Raw genomic sequence first — 17,278 nt, 5'->3', positions numbered from 1 at the left:
GGCCGGTTGCAAATCTTAAATATATTCCTGAAGATCATTTTGTTTCAATTGCAACCAATCTAACTCAGAAGTTCAAACTAGCGACGAGAGCGGTCAGCGTGTTGTTGAACCTATCCCTGTGCCCTTGTAGTAAACACCGCCGTGGGTCAGACTTGAGTCCCAGTGACTGTCAGAGCGATGTAGGTCTGTTCTCAGTTCCGTGGATATTTGACAGCACCGCTTTCTTTAACGGTCCCCTGATTCTGAGTCGGCGGTCGGTGGGTAGTGATGTTGAAATCCACAGTTATCGATGGCTGCTTGTTAGATGGTGCTGTCCCAGCAGAGCACTCAGCACCGCGCCTCTGCCCGCTGCAAACTTATTGCTGCTTGTCAGATGGTAATCACTTTTAAATTTAGAATCATTTGATCAACAACAGGCTCAGGTTTCGCGAACAGCTATTTGCAAATAACAGCCCTCTCCCCTTCCCTCTCACCTCCAGCATAAAGCGATCGATTCCTGGCACTTTGATGGAATTATTGTTCTATTAAATTGCTGCACTGACCTCTCGGTGGAGGGGTGGCAGCTTTCTGTGCCCCAAGTTAGCCTTGATTGTTTATGGTTTAAAATAAATGGCATGGCTTGCAGCTGACACAACAGCTCTCTGTCTGTGTTCCCCCACAGCCTGGAGCACACGTTAAGGTGCCAACCTGGCTCAGGATGAACAGACGGCCGGTGAAGTCAGAGAGGCGGCGGGTGAACTCGCAGCAACACACGGACCCATCCGAGCGGCGAGAGCTGAAGGCCTCCCCTCAGAAAGTGTCCAGCGAGCTTCTCAGGCACAGGATTGACAGGTAAGGGGCAGGGGCAGGCCGACCGAGTAAAATCACAACCCAGCAATGGCTGCACAGACTCAGCAACACCAGTGGAGAGGGAAAAACAAGAGTCAACGTTTCCAGTTCTGTAGGGCTTAGTTTCTGAAAGAAGAGTTCAGCTGGGTTTCTCCAACACATCGTGTTTTATTTCCCACGGCCAGCATTTGCAACACTGCTTTTATTTATGAGCTGGAGTTCGACTTGGGGTGTACAAAGTTAAAAATCACACAACACCAGGTTATAGTCCAACAGGTTTGATTGGAAGCACTAGCTTTCGGAGCGTCGCTCCTTCATCAGGTGATTGTGGAGCACACGATTGTAAGACAGAATTTATAGCAAAAGTTTACAGTGTGATGTAACTGAAATTATACATCGAAAAATACCTTGATTGTTTGTTAATTTGATTGTTTATCTTTGAGAAGTGAGAATGTGCTCAGTTCAGTACTATTCCCCCTTCACAACCACCAAGCTCATTTTAATTCCAGCACCTTTCATGTTAGTGGAGGCCCCCAGTTCTGAGCCAGTAGGCACCTCATGAATGTAACTGTAGTTGACCGTGATGCGCGTCCAAGGAGAAACGACGAGCAGTCAATGCCAACCTTGCAGTCTGCTTGCCGTCTGCTCGGGATGTCTGTACTATAGTGGGCGGCACGGTGGCAAGCACTGCTGCCTCACAGCGACAATTCTCTCCGTTTCTGCGTGGATTTCCTCGGGCGCTCCGGTTTCCTCCCACAGTCCAAAAAATGTGCAGGTGAGGTGAATTGACCATGCAAAATTGCCTGTAGTGTTAGTTGAAGGGGTAAATGTAGGGGAATGGGTCTGGGTGGGTTGCTCTTCAGAGGGTTGGTGTGGACTTGTTGGGCCAAAGGGCCTGTTTCCACACTGCAAGTCATCTAATCTAATCTCCTGGAACAACAGCGGTTCTTCCCACTTAGATTCCCTCCCTTGTGGTAAGTAGTGTCTTAGGCTGCAGAAAGGTGGGGAGAGAAAAACCTTGCACGTGTGTCAGCTAATGAGAACGTGGTGCATAACGTGAGAAGGAACTGAAGCAAGAAACTGGGGGAAGGGTGTGTCTTGAATGAGAAGTTAGTTAGATTAGCAATGAAGGCATCATGGGGCAAGGTGCAGAATCAGAAATTGTCAGAAGACTAGAACAGCATGTCTTAAGTAGAATGAGTGAAGGCAACGTGAGCAGGAGGCGTATTAACAATGTGGTATTAGCAATGGTACATTCTGCTCTGATAGCAGAGTGAAGAATGTGATGCAGTGAACATCACCATCTGCAAATTTCCCCTCTAAATCACTCATCATCCTGACTTCTTTAAAGAGTCACTGGACCTGAAACATTAACTCTGCTTTCCCTCTGCGGGTGCTGAGTTTCTCCAGCAACTTCAGTTTTTCTTTCAGATTTCCAGCATCTGCAGTTCTATAGTTTCTTTTTGGAATTTTGTCAACGCTTCTTCAGTGTCACTGGGTTGAAATCCTGGAATTCCCTCCCCAATGGCATTGTGGGTCCAACAGCACATGGACTGCAGCGGTTGAAAAAGGCAGCGCACCACCATCTACCCAAGGGAAACTAGGGAGAGGCAGTAAATACTGGAGCCCCGAGGATGCCCATTCCCATGGGTGACTTAAAAAACAGGGTGGTCACTGTTGAAGAGAGAAGGGGAGTCACTGTGACCAGTTACGAGACAAGTGATGGAGGAAGAAGCTGTACTCATCTTCGTTTGCCTTATGAAGTTATCCAGTCCTTTCCTACACTGCACCCAGCTGCTTGGATGATCATACTGCAAGTGATTTCCTCCACTACCTCCAGCCTAGCTGCTTTTTATTTTGCATATTATAGAAAAGTACTTTCTTCCTGATCTCTATCTGAAAACCTACAAGCACAACACCTTCCAATATGATTCACCAACCAGCACCGGAAGAAATGAAGTACGTGAACATCAATGAATGCCACATCCCTTTAAAACCATGTCTTGGGCTTTTAAATGTCCTGCATCAGGAACTACAATCAGAAACTGTTTGGTAAAGGTATGTGGACAATTGCTCTACCATGGAAAATATTGGTTGCCCACCCACTATTCATACAGTGCAGTGCAGACATTATAATCTCTGTCCTCTAAGCACACTACCTGAGTATCATTTTGAGACCTCAGGTGATTGTCATCCCTGTCCTGTTGTGAGTCACATGAGAAAGGCAAAGGGAAACCACCTCATGTGTTATTTCCTCTTATCTTATTATTCTGACATTGAAAATTGGAGGCACTGAAGCAACTGAAGAGGAAAACACAAAATGTTGAGGCATGAAGAAATAAGCAAAAGACTTCACCCTTGGTCAGAGGCCTCTGCAACAATTATGTGACAAGTTTTAAAGTAATTTTGGTAAGCATTAAATTAGGATTTTAAATCAAAATAAGAAGCCTAAGGTAGACTGAGAAACGCCATTGAAAGGTATGATGGAATACAAAAAAAGGATAGTATTTCAATAATTAGATACATAATTTGTAACAAATGTACTTTTCTTCAAGACTCAGAAGCCCACAGAAAAGAGATCTAATCATAGTTAAAAAGTTAAAGATGGTACTGGGCCAATTAAGATGCTTAAAATACTGCCAATAATTGGTGATTTTTGAAACGATTTGTAGCTTAGGTTGAGGTTCTGGATGTAGGTTTGCTCACTGAGCTGGAAGGTTTGTCATCAGATGTTTTGTCACCATGCTAAGCAACATCAGCAGTGAGCCACTGGTGTAGCGCTGGTGGTATGTCTCACCTCTCTATTTATGCGTTTAGGTTTCTTAAGCTGGATGATGTCATTTCCAGTTCTTTTTGGTAGATGGGGTCCAAATCGATGTGTTTATTGATAGAGTTCAGGTTGAAATGCCATGCTTCAAGGAATTCTCATGCATGTCTTTGTTTGGCTTGTCCGAGGATGGATGTGTTGTCCCAGTCGAAGTGGTATCCTTCTTTGTCTGTATGTAAGGATACTAGAAGTCCTTGAAGCATGGCATTCCAACCGAAACTCTATCAATAAACACATCGATTTGGACCCCATCTACCCATCCTCTGAGAAAAAGAACCAGAAATAACATCACCCATCCAAAGAAACATAAACATATAAATAGAAAGCGGGACATACCACTCAGCTCTTCACAGGAGGCTCACTGAAGGTGTTACCCTGGTACGGTGACGAAATGCCTGAAAATGAACCTTCCAGCTCATTGTGCAAACTTACATCCATTGCCAATAATGGCAGTAAACCTAAAGATTGGAAAGATATTGGAATTCAGCAGAAGGTGTCATGGAGTTGGCAGGAAAATAGAAAATCAGAGTGGACTAGCAAGAAACATCAGAAACTTATTGTAAACATTTCTACAATGAAGTAAATAGGAAGAGATTAGTGAACTTAAACACAGATATTTTAAGTGCAAAGATAATGGGAAATAATGGAATGGCATTGACAGGGATTGTTTTCGCTAGAAGCCACACAAATCATAACTTTATTAATGGTTAACAGACAGTCTAGTAAGAACTGACAGAAATCAGTATAAAGAAATAACAGTTGAGAAACTAATGGGGCAGAGTAATGACAATTTCCTGCATCAGAAAACCTGCACTATTGGGTTTCAGAAAAGGCAGATGCATAAACAGTGAATACATAGATTTTGCTCCTCCAGAACTCTTTAGATTGTAGAGCAGTTTCCACAAATTAGAAGGTATCAAATATAACCTCACAATGCTGCACGGAGGAGTATCATTTCATGAGCTGAGGGAGAGTGGAAGGAGGTAATCAGAAAGGGTTTTCTTATTTACCTTTCAACTGAAGCAATCAGACTTCATGGGATGCTCTCCCAATATCAGGGATATTCCAACCAGACTATATACCATGTAACACAGATTGGTGGTTCTGTATCGGGCAGACAAAACTAGGAGGTGATGAAGGAATCAGGCTTTTGTTGGACTAGTTTGTGAGATAGCACTCCCAATGTTGGTACACATTTGCAAATATTAGTGAGGAAAACTTTGAAGGTTGACTGGACTTGGTATGCCTTTGTTGTTTCTGAACCTGATGCCAGGTAATCCAGTCAATTTTATGCTTGCCTTCCTTTTTGTAGCAGTACGGTATAGCTTAGTTGGTTGTTACATCATTATAGCGAGTTTGTAAACAATAAATTTCACTGGTCCGGTGCTGGAGTCATATATATAGATTTCATTTGATAAGAATGACAGGTTTGCTTCCCTGAAGAAAATTACTGAATCAGTCAGAATGGACCAACAGTTTAAAGGGCCAATTTAGATTAGATTACCTACAGTGTGGAAACAGACCCTTTGGTCCAACAAGTCCACACCGACCCGCTGAAGCGCAACCCACCCATATCCCTATACTTACCCTTCACCTAACACTACGGGCAATTTAGCATGGCCAATTCACCTGATCTGCACATCTTTGGACTGTGGGAGGAAACCGGAGCACCCGGAGGAAACCCACGCAGACACGGGGAGAATGTGCAAACTTCACACAGTCAGTCGCCTGAGGCAGGAATTGAACCTGGGTCTCTGGCGCTGTGAGGCAGCAGTGCTAACCATTGTGCCACTATGTAATCTAAAAATTTAGACTCAGCTACTTGTCATGCCAATCACATTAAGGTTTGTTAATTTGATTGATAAGGTTAAGAGTGAAAGTTGGTCTTTGAACACGTATAAAACAGGACATATCTGAGACACTGGTGTGTTAGATGAGATCTGTAGGACTGAGAAAATCAATACATTCTCTCTACAAAGAAAGGTTATCTCACCAAGTGACTTGAAATTTTTAATATTGCTAGCAGAGGGGGGTTGCTCAATGGTGGCGATTAGAAACAAAGTTATTTACGAAACAGAAGATTATAATTGGAATTACTTTGGAGAACGATAGCTGAAACCAAATGTAGATTGTGAGGACCTAATTTCTCACTAACATTCTGTGCAACTGAACCTTATCATCAATGGAAGAAAAGAATGGAAAATAGAATTAAGGAGAAGCCAAAGGGTTTTTACAAATACATTCAGGACAAAAGGGTAACTAGGGAGAGAATAGGGCCGTTCAACAATCAGCAAGGTGGCCTTTGTGTGGAGCCACAGAAAATGGGGGAGATACTAAATGAGTATTTTGCAACAATATTTACTGTGGAAAACGATATGGAAGATATAGAATGTAGGGAAATAGATGGTGTTACCTTGAAAATGTCCATATTACAGAGGAGGAAGTGCTGGATGTCTTGAAACGCATAAAGGTGGATAAATCCCCAGGACCTAATCAGTGTACCCTAGAACTCTGTGGGAAGCTAGGGAAGTGATTGCTGGGCTTCGTGCTGAGATAGTTGTATTATTAATAGGCACAGGTGAGCTGCCGGAAGACTGGAGGTTGGCTAATGTGGTGCTACTGTTTAAGAAAGGTGGTAAGGACAAGCCAGGGAACTATAGACTAGTGAGCCTGACATTGGTGGTGGGCAAGTTGTTGGAGGGAATCCTGAGGGACAGGATGTACATGTATTTGGAAAGGCAAGGACTGATTTGGGATAGTCAACATGACTTTGTGCATGGGATATCATGTCTCACAAACTTGATTGAGTTTTTTGAAGAAGTAATAAAGAGGATTGATGAGGGCAGAGCGGTAGATGTGATCTATATGGACTTCAGTAAGGTGTTCAACAAGGTTCCCCATGGGAGACTGGTTACCAAGGTTAGATTTCACGGAATACAGGGAGAACTAGCCATTTGGATACAGAATGGCTCAAAGGTAGAAGACAAGAGGGTGGTGGAAGGTTGTTTTTCAGACTGGAGCCCTGTGACCAGTGGAGTGCCACAAGGATTGGTGCTGGGCCCTCTACTTTTTTCATTTACATAAATGATTTGGATGCTAGCATAAGAGGTACAGTTAGTAAGTTTGCAGATGACACTAAAATTGGTGGTGTGGTGGACAGCGAAGAAGGTTATCTCAGATTACAATGGGAACTTGATCAGATGGGCCAATGGGCAGATGGTGTTTAATTCAGATAAATCTGAGGTGCTGCATTTTGGGAAAGCAAATCTTAGCAGGACCTCTACACTTAATGGTAAGGTCCTAGGGAGTGTTGCTGAACAAAGAGAACTCAGAGTGCAGATTCATAGCTCTTTGAAAGTGGAGTCAAAGGTAGATAGGATAGTGAAGAAGGTGTTTGGTATGCTTTCCTTTATTGGTCAGAGTATTGCATATAGGAGCTGGGAGGTCATGCTGAGGCTGTACAGGACATTGGTTAGGCCACTGTTGGAATATTGCGTGCAATTCTGGTCTCCTTCCTATTGGAAAGATGTTGTGAAACGTGAAAGGGTTCAGGAAAAATTATAAGGATGTTGCTAGGATTAGAGGATTTGAGCTATAAGGAGAGGCTGAACATTTTCCCTGGAGCATCAGAGGCTGAGGGGTGACCTTATAGAGGTTTACAAAATTATGAGGGGTATTGGTAGGGTAAATAGACAAAGTCTTTTCCCTGGGTCGGTCGAGGTTTAGGGTAAGAGGGAAAAGATAAAGAAGAGACCTAAGGCGCAACTTTTTCACACAGAGGGCGGTATGAGTATGGAATGAGCTGCCAGAGGAAGTGGTGGAGGCTGGTACAATTGCAAGATGTAAAAGGCATCTGGATGGGTATATGAACAGGAAGGGTTCGGAGGGTTATGGGCAGGGTGCTGGCAGGTGGGACTAGATTGTAGTATTCAGAGTATTACAAGGGGACATAAATTTAAGGTGAAGGGTGGAAGATATAGGGGAGATGTTAGGGGTGGGTTCTTTACCCAGAGAGTGGTGGGGGCATGGAATGCGCTGCCCGTGGCAGTGGTAGAGTCAGAATCATTGACGACCTTTAAGCGGCAACTGGATAGGTACATGGATGGGTGCTTAATCTAGGATAGATGTTCGGCACAACATCGTGGGCCGAAGGGCCTGTTCTGTGCTGTATTGTTCTATGTTCTATTGGGTTGGGATATCTGGTTGGCGTGGACGGTATGGACAGAAGGGTCTGTTTCCATGCTGTACATCTCTATGACTCTAAGTAGGTATGTGCTATAGGTGATGTTTTTACAAAGAAAAATGATACCTGGCTTTGACATTGTTGCTTTCTAGCAGAAGTGGGATCAGGTGTTATGAATTTTTGCAGCTGGAGGCTCAACCATTAGACAAATCCGTTCAAATGTATGGACAAAATCTGTAAGAAAAATGACTTACTAAATGCATACAAAGTATTGTGATACTTTGATAAACTTAGAAAACCAGACAGTTATACTATAGAAGAATATAGAATGAAATTTAATGGATTATATGCATGGTTACAAAAAAAATCTATTTAGAGATTCCTAATTCAGAGCTTGTCTTTGAATTGTTTGGACAACTGGAATTAGATTTTCAAAAGGAAGCATACTTTTGAAACAGATGACAAAAGTCTTGAGAAAAACTCTTCAGAAAACCTTCATTTCTAACAGCCTAAATGGTACAAATGGGACATTCAGCAGTAAAAGAAAAAATGGAAAAAAACACTAGCAGTATTTCAAGACTGTACACATTTGGGGCACTGTGAGAGAAGGATCATAACCAAAAGGAGCAAGAAAAGCAATAACTTTGCCAGTTATAAAACATGTTAGAAACTGGGGAACTGCAACAGAAAAATGAACCGAAGGAATTACCAGGAAATGATCAGATGTGACTTCAGATTATGCATAAGTCGTCTTCAGAGGAATAACAAGGTTTTTGATGTAATGACATGAGAAGTTCAGAAGGAGAATCTGGCAGATGAACAAGAAGCTTTAGCTCAGCGATGAATATTGTAGTTGCCGATGCTTTCAAGTACACAGTATTGGACAGCGGTTAACATCCAGTGTGTGGAGTGGCCTGGGCAAAATGCTATTTGGATTCTCAAAATAATAAGGGCCAAAGTAAGGTTGAAGAATCTGAGAGTTCTACTTGTTTCTGGTTTGGGGTGACAACATGCTAAAGTGTGATGATTCCATATAAAATAGTTGGAGTAAACCATTCTATCAGTTCTGACATGGTATCAAGTGAAATACTCTTCTTGTCAAGCAAGACATCCTTAAGAAGTCTCAAATGATCTGGATATGGAACACAAGGGAACTGTCTTTGAGAATGTAAATGGATTTACAGTTTACATAATCAAGATATTATTGTTTCCCTTTATTGAGTCCTAATTCTCTATTCAAAATATTAAGAAGTGTGAATGGCATCAGGGAGTAGGGGTTAAAAGGAAAAGAGGTAATTGTCTCAAAACCACAATGTCAGTCTGCCCATCCATTTTCTCACTGGCGAAGAATCCCATTCAAGGATACAGGAGTAAGGAGCTTGAGTACACTAAACCTGTAGACAAGATCAATCATAAATGTAATATTTATTAAAAAGGACACAATCAAAGCCCATTATGAGTCTCACATGAACATGAGACTTTAATGAAGGTTTAGCAATGGACCTGAAAGTTTGGAATAAATTAGAAAAACATTTTCACTTTACACTTCATTGATATGGTAACTAGACTAAGCCAGTCAACAATAACAGAAAGTTAAGAAAAACTGATTGCGGACAAGATAATGGAGAAAGTGGATAGGGACTGGACTGAGAACACCAGCTAAGTTCTTTATTAACAGTGATGAAATTTGACAATGATTAATTTAAAGTTATGTGTGAAAATATTAAAGCAGTAGAGAGTGGCTTAAGTGTTGGGAGTTATAAAAAATATCATGAAATAGTAGATTACATTTTTCATATAATGTTAGTGAACTAGCTAAGTTGTAAACTAAAACCGCCCTGATATAGGTCGACATGTGAAGAACTCAATGCAAACAGTGGCGGCAAGGACCATATCATTGGTTTTTTGGGATAAATCCAAAACTTCTAAGGTAATGAATGATCATCCCTGGCTTGTAAAAGATTATAATTAGCTCAATTTTTTCTAAGCATTGAAATGCTCTGCATTTGGGAGGTAGGCATTCATAAGGTCAAGGTTTCAGAGAAAATTTGGGAACCTCAAGGCAACGTACAAAGCTATCAGAATAAATTTTAATCCAGGAACACAGTATATTTCAAAAAATGGGCAAGAAGAATGGAAAGATCCAGGTATAATTATAGCTAGTTGTGAAAGACAGCAACTTTATGAGAGGGCAATCAAACTGTTAGGATACATTCCTTGAGTTTAATTGGCATTGATCAAACATTTATGAATCCAAACAAGTAAGAGAAAGGCACCATGTAGTTCACTTGCACAAAAATTGTACAGTTATGAGGACCAGATTGTGCCAGTTGAAGGGCTGACTGAATATGAACACAGTGACACTCAAGAACAGGATAAGGCATATCTAAGGAGGATATCTCAGAAGCCAATTATCAAAAGTTGACATTTGAGTATGTGGAGGGGCCAGTGAATGGAGGGATGACATTATTATAGTGGGGAAAGACAGCAGAAAGAACAAACATTGGCCAAATATGCAAGGTGAAAGGCAGGTAAGAGCAGGTAAAGATGTGGTAGCCCAAAATTTAAATAATATATGATAAATACAGTCAGAAAGGAGTTTTAGATTGGTAGTCGGGTTTTGGGGGCTTTTAAATATATAGTACAAAGCCATATTCCGCATGAGAGAAAAAGAGAAACAATTGGTTATGTGTAGCTTAAGGGTGACCAATCCACAAGTGTAGGTTAGACAAGGAGGAGACAGGGACTCCATGAACTACCAGAGCTGTAGGGGGAATGATTTGGAGATGTCAGTGTTGACTGGGGTGTACTAAGTTTAAAACTTACATAACACCAGGTTATTGTCCAACAGGTTTATTTGGAAGCACTAGCTTTGGGAGCGCTGCTCCTTCATCAGGTGGTTATGGAGTATAAGATCGTAAGACACAGATTTTATAGCAAATGTTTAGTGTGGTGTAATGGAAATTATATATTGAAAAAGACCTGAATTGTTTGTTAAGTCTAAAAGATGAGACTGGCTTTATTCTACAATACACCCTACTCAACTGAACTAACCAACGCTCCACCCCAATCCTACCCTTTATATACATTAGATAGTGTGCAGAATAAGTTGGGTGTTAACTTGCATCAACAATCTTATTTAGAACAAGTAAAATGCATCCCAATAATTAGGGATATGTCTGAAGAGGTTCCAATAGCAAATAAAGTATGAAAGGAATTAAATTCAGTCTCAAATGATTCTGAAGATTCGTAGTTAGCCATTTTTAGCAATTCTTTACATGCTAACCTTCCAGATAGATATTCCAATACAGCAAGGTTTATCATATTCTTGCTGGGAAAGAATAATAAATGTTGCTCATTGGCCTGGGAAACAAGGAAAACAAAAAAAAAAGTTGTTTAAAAGCCTCTTAGCTTCTGAAACATTTGCAATACTAGAAGCAACAGATACATATATTCATAGAATCCGTATAGTGTGGAAGCAGGCCATTCAACCCAAGAGTCCACACCGACCCTCTGAACAGCAATCCACTGAGACCCACCCCACTGCCCGATCCCTGTAACCCTGCATTTCCCATTTTCCTAGCTTGCACATCCCTAGACACTAAAGGCAATTTAACACAGCCAATCCACCTAACCTGCACATCTTTGATCTGTGAGAGGAAACTGGAGCATCCGGAGGAAACACATGCAGTCACAGGGAGAATGTGCAAACTTCACACAGACAGTCACCCAAGGATTAAATCAAATCTGGATGCCTTTCACCATGAGGCAGCAGTGCTAACCACTGAGTCACTGTGCTACCCATTGGTTAATTAATTGAAGGAAATCCTATTCAAGGAGCAATTTGACAAAATTTGCCCATTAAATATTATGTGGATAACCATTGTGTTTTCCATTCAACAAATAATATTGCATAGACAAGGATGAGAATTGACCCTGCTGGTGTGAAGGAAGTGTTGGAAAGAAAAGAGATTTCTAAAACTGAGTTCACTTATCACCATTGTGAGACAGTTTTACAAAAAGGAATGCTTGCATTAAGAAGTTATTAGATGTCCTTGGAGAGCGAAGTGTATACTTATGATCAGAACATAGAATATTGTGTACTGAGAATATAGATAACAAATGTTTCTCTAATGGGTTTATAATTATTTATACACAAAGTTGTTTCAGATAGGGGATAAGGGGTCTGTTAATTGTTCATTGCATTTTAATGTCAAACAAGTAGAAAAATCACTATTTCTTTTTGACTAATTTTGGAACATTTATCAAAAGTGTGAATTTAAAGAAGGGGTTAATCTTTCATGTCCGTCAGTCACATTCTTAATGTTTGTTTATGTCATTGTTAAGGTTGAATAACCAGGTCCTGAGTATTATTTGTCTTTGAGCATGTATGAAAGGGACACCTGGGATTCTGCATGTTAGGTGAGAGCTGCAGGACTGAGCAAACTAATAAACCTTCTCAACAAAGAAAATCCATGTGTCGTGGTTTCAATCAATTGGTGTGGAATCTTTTAACAGCTATTCCCCTATCTTAATGAGGATGCTATTATTTCTAGACTAAAGTGAGACCAATTACTATTTACACTTCCAATCACAGTTAAACCTAGCTGGCAAATTGTGCCAAGTTGCTAAGGTGTCACAATCATGAAATGATGTAATCACCAAATAAGATGGATACATTTCCTGCTAAAGGCCACTTCTCCTGACCAATCAGAGCATGCCTGAACTTTCAAAAAGCTCCCATGATCAATTTGAGGCTGTTTATTCTGAGATCAAGTTGTGCAGAGAGAAGATTCAAGACTCTTACAACAGGTGATGATATCAACAATATGAATTATAACATAGTTAAGATTCCTGCCAGCAATAGGTAACCAACAGATCTACTGTAATAACATTTACAGTAATTTGCTGGATTGCTACAGTAATCACCTGGATCTACTTGCTTACTATTGTAAGGTAATACAAATTGATTGCGACAGGACATAGAGAGCCGAGTAGACCACATAATTTTGTACAGAAGCGTGAAAGGAGGCATCTTTACAGAAGGGCTCAGGAGAGGCAATACAGACTTAATGGCACAATCCTAAAGACTATAGAGCAGAAACATCTCAAGGTCCATGTGCATAGATCCTTGTAAATGGCAGGATATATTGAGTGAGTAGTTAGCAAACTAAATAGGATTTAGGGCTTCATAAATATATATTTTGAAGTCAACACAGGAAAATTACATTTGACCTTTATAAAGTGCTGTTTAGACCATATCTGAGTTTTGCATCCAGTTCTGCTCACCATACTTGAAGAAGGATGAGGTGGTCTTTGAGATGATGCAGAGGTTTACTAAAACTGCTGTAGGCATGGAGGTATTTTAGCTCAAACATTAGGTTTGGGAAGATGGGGTTGTTCTACTTGGAACAAAAACATTGAGAGAATATTCGGTAGAGGTGTATAAGATTATGATGATTTTCAATAAATTAGAAAAAGAATTTTTTTCTATTAGGTTAATGTATAAGGGCTGAGAGACACATATTTAAGACTTTAGCCAGAGATGCTTGGGACGTATGAGAATGAACATTTTTGCCTAGTAAGTTAAAACAATCTGGTGTCTTTGCTGCCTGCAGTAAAGTGGACCTAATGAATGATTTCAAAAGGAAATTGAATAGGCACTAGAGGTAAATGATCGAGGAAGTTTACAGGATAGGTCGGGGAATGGTATTGATGGATTTCTCAACAGCAAACCTATATTGACTTGACAAGCTAAATAACCTCTCTATGCACAGTACACCTCAACTGTTCTTGAACCTTTTCATTTGCCTTACTACTGGTGAAACCCAAAAGGTATGTTCCCACCAATTCTGCAATAATCAAGAAATGGGCTAGTCTTTATAATCTGGTTTCTGCTGACCCGTTGCCATTCTGGATGGATTAGAATCAATTTATAGCCATAGATTTTTGTTCAGAATATATGACAGAGAATTTTGTGCAGTCTGAAGTCTGCAGATATTTTTGATTCAACTTTTCAGATTGGAGAAGAGGATAGAGGAATTGAAAGCTGAATACCAGAAACTCGATCAGAATGCAAAACAGCTCATTCAGTCATTTGAACCAAACTGTGAACACATTGCAAAGGAAGCTGGAGAAGAAGAGCTCTGGTCATCACTCGTGGAAGACAGGTGATATGCAGATACAGGAAACTGTGCAAGGACAGTAAACAGGGGGAGGACTGGAAGATCAAATACATTTGGACTGAACTTGAAATTCAGCTTGGGAGGGTGGGGAGGCTGTGGATGGGAATTGTACTCATCAACTAGGATTTGCATAAGCTTGGAGATTGGCTTTTTATGAAGTAGCTAACAAGTGTAGTTTTATAGCTGAAAGGTTGAGAAATTGCATAAGGTCTCTGGATATCTGGTTTCATTGCAATAGCAAAGAAACAGTGAAGTTTCATAATTGACATGGAAGGTGTAATATCTTCACATGCAGCTGTAGAGATAACTGATTTAGAAAAAAAATCACTACCTGAAACTACAGGAGAAGAGTAGGCCTTTGGTGTTTGAGCCTGATCAGCTAAGTGTTTGATTTTAAGACTTATAAAACTTCCATATCTTATTTCGTTTTTTTTGTAAATCTATAATAGTAAAGTGAGGGCATTTTTTTTCTTCTTTATACTATGTTCTCTCTCTTATTACAACATGGTGCAAATCCTCCTGCTTAATTTAAACCATCAACACAGAAAACGTTTATCCTGTGCAGTGATTTGTAAAAATTCAAGTGGCCAAGAACTATTTAAAGTAAAAATTAACAACTTTATTTCTTAAAATATAACAGAGAATAATTAACTAATGTCTATTTATAATTCCTTCCTCTAACCTATCTGTTACTTTCCCTTCTCTAATACCAGTCTGATAAAACTCCCAATTAAGATTTACAAAACAAGACTTCTTATTTCACTACCAGACAGCTTTTGGTTCTTCTATTCGGATGTTCCTGTGTCTTGTTTTTTTCTTCTTAGGGATTCTACTTCACAGATTACTGATTGAAAAAGGTACCTATTAAGAGAGCTATTTTTTCAGGCAGTCTGTTTACATGTGGAGGCTTGGCAGTTCTCCTTCCAAATGTTCAATTTTCCCCGGTCTTATACCCCAGAGCATTGGATTGTGTCATTGGCCTTAAGATTGTCAATATACTAAATTCAAACTTGATTGGAATTTGGTAAAATTTAAACTGATTGGCCAAATTCAAATTTTTTTTGGTCATTTCTAAGCAACTAGCTACTCCAGTAACTGGAGCACATGTTACATTGTGTCTTACTGAGAACACTTGGTGCTGTCACTGCTAGCTTTTACTCTCTTAAAAGGTATAGTTCACCCACATCTTCATAACACCTGCCCCCAAGAAAAATATTAACATCATAATGAAAAGATGGCTTCATTTGTTTTCTCTATTTTTTAAACACATTATCCTAACATACAGATAACTTTAATGTAAGTTCACCTTAACTTTTTCCCATATATTTGTGTATATAAAACATTAAATAAAGACAAATCTCTTATAAATTCTATCAGTTAAATCTGCGATAATGCATCTGCGATTACATTCTTCCAACCCGCAACATGTACGATTTTTAAAATTAAAAGTCTGTAACATAAGACTCCAACAAAATAGTATCATATTCTTATCTTTAAAACATTCTAAGAATCTATGTGGATTACGGTCAGTATACACGACCATCTCCGATACATTGTTCATGACATACGCATTAAAGTGTTGTAAGCCAGGACCAAACTCAATAGTTCCTTTTCGATTGTGGAGTACTTCCTCTGGTGGCAGTTCAATTCCAACCTCATCTTCCTGTAGGAGTACAGCTCCAACTCCAATGTTACTAGCATCGATGGCTAGTGTTTTTGAAAAGTTTGGTGTAGCAAAGACTGGTTTGGTGGTTAATATTGATTTCAAATGGTCGAATGCCTCCACCGACACTTTATGTTCTTCTTCAGCAAATTGGTTAACGGTGCCACTACACTGCTGAAGTTTGGAACAAACTTCCGATAGAATCTGCTGAGTTCTAAGAATCGAAGTACCTCTTTCTTCAAGGTTGGTCATGGAAATTCTTCGATGGCTTTCGTCTTTGCATTCCATGGGGTCAACCTTCCATGACCGATGTTAGGTCCCAAGAACGTCACCTCTGCTTTCATGAAGTCTGTTTTATTTAAATTTATCACCAGTTTTGCTTCTCATAGTCGTTCAAAGAGCTCTGCCAACTGTACCATGTGGTTTTTCAAGGACTTAAAGATCACTACATCTTCTAAATAGGTTTCACAGTTTGTCAACCCAACCACAGCTCTGTTCATGAGTATTTGGAATGTGGTGGGTGCGTTCTTCATTCCAAAGGGCATCACTTTAAACTGATATAGCCCATTTGGAGTTACAAACGCCGCAATTTCTTTCGCCGTCTCTGATAAAGGTACCTCCAGTAACCATACATTAAGTCCAACTTGGTGATGTAACTGGCTTATCCGACTTTCACAATACAGTCTTCCAATCTAGGAATTGGATATCAGTCTGATTTTGTAACGGTGTTGACCTTCCGATAATCCACGCAGAATCGTTGAGTCCCATCTGGTTTGGGCACTAAGACAATCAGCAAACTCCAATCGCTCTGGCTTAGTTCAATGACACCCTTGTCAAGCACGGCCTCTACCTCCATCTGGACCTGCCTGGCTTTGAAAGGATTAAGCCAATGGGGGTGTTGTTTTATTGGAGCAGTATTCCCTATGTATACTTAATGTACCATAGCATTAGTCCTCCCATCTGATTCTTACATATGTTCTTGTACTGTAGAAACAAATTTTTCAACTCCGTTCTTTGCTCCTGAGACAGATAGCTTACTAACCTATCCCAGTCCTCAAAATACTTCTTCATTTTTTAATCTATTTTGCGGCACCTTAAAATCCATATCATCTGAATTTGATTCCTCACTCTGCAGGCAGTAACTAACACCTATTTCTCCAGTTCTTTCTAGACTAGACTAGACTAGACTTACAGTGTGGAAACAGGCCCTTTGGCCCAACAAGCCCACACCGACCCGCCGAAGCGCAACCCACCCATACCCCTACATTTACCCCTTACCTAACACTAGGGGCAATTTAGCTTGACCAATTCACCTGACCCGCACATCTTTGTGACTGTGGGAGGAAACGGGAGCTCCCGGAGGAAACCCACGCAGACACGGGCAGAACGTGCAAACTCCACACAGTCAGTCGCCTGAGTCGGGAATTGAACCCGGGTCTACAGGCGCTGTGAGGCAGCAGTGCTAACCACTGTGCCACCGTGCCGCCCTTGTGCCACCGTGCCGCCCTTCTCTCTAGTGTAATATGACTTCAGCATGTTCACATGACATACTTGATACAGTTTTTTTTCTATCTGGCATCATTACAAAATAG

General features: G+C 40.4%; 1 protein-coding gene across 1 annotated transcript in view; it reads left to right on the top strand.

The window, feature by feature from the left end:
• The first annotated feature begins 461 nt into the window (after positions 1 to 461).
• The window catches only part of LOC132821957 (single-pass membrane and coiled-coil domain-containing protein 1-like), a 45,874-nt gene continuing 29,057 nt past the window's right edge, over positions 462 to 17,278 (top strand). Inside the window, exons 1-2 of the mRNA XM_060834979.1 lie at positions 462 to 831; positions 13,859 to 14,008. Of these exons, the coding sequence (XP_060690962.1) occupies positions 698 to 831; positions 13,859 to 14,008 (284 nt within the window). The 5' untranslated portion in view covers positions 462 to 697. The remainder of the gene's footprint in view (positions 832 to 13,858; positions 14,009 to 17,278) is intronic.

The sequence above is a fragment of the Hemiscyllium ocellatum genome, chromosome 13 (assembly GCF_020745735.1).
Source record: "Hemiscyllium ocellatum isolate sHemOce1 chromosome 13, sHemOce1.pat.X.cur, whole genome shotgun sequence".
NCBI classification, from domain to species: domain Eukaryota; kingdom Metazoa; phylum Chordata; class Chondrichthyes; order Orectolobiformes; family Hemiscylliidae; genus Hemiscyllium; species Hemiscyllium ocellatum.
This window is presented reverse-complemented; position numbering and strand designations above follow the sequence as displayed.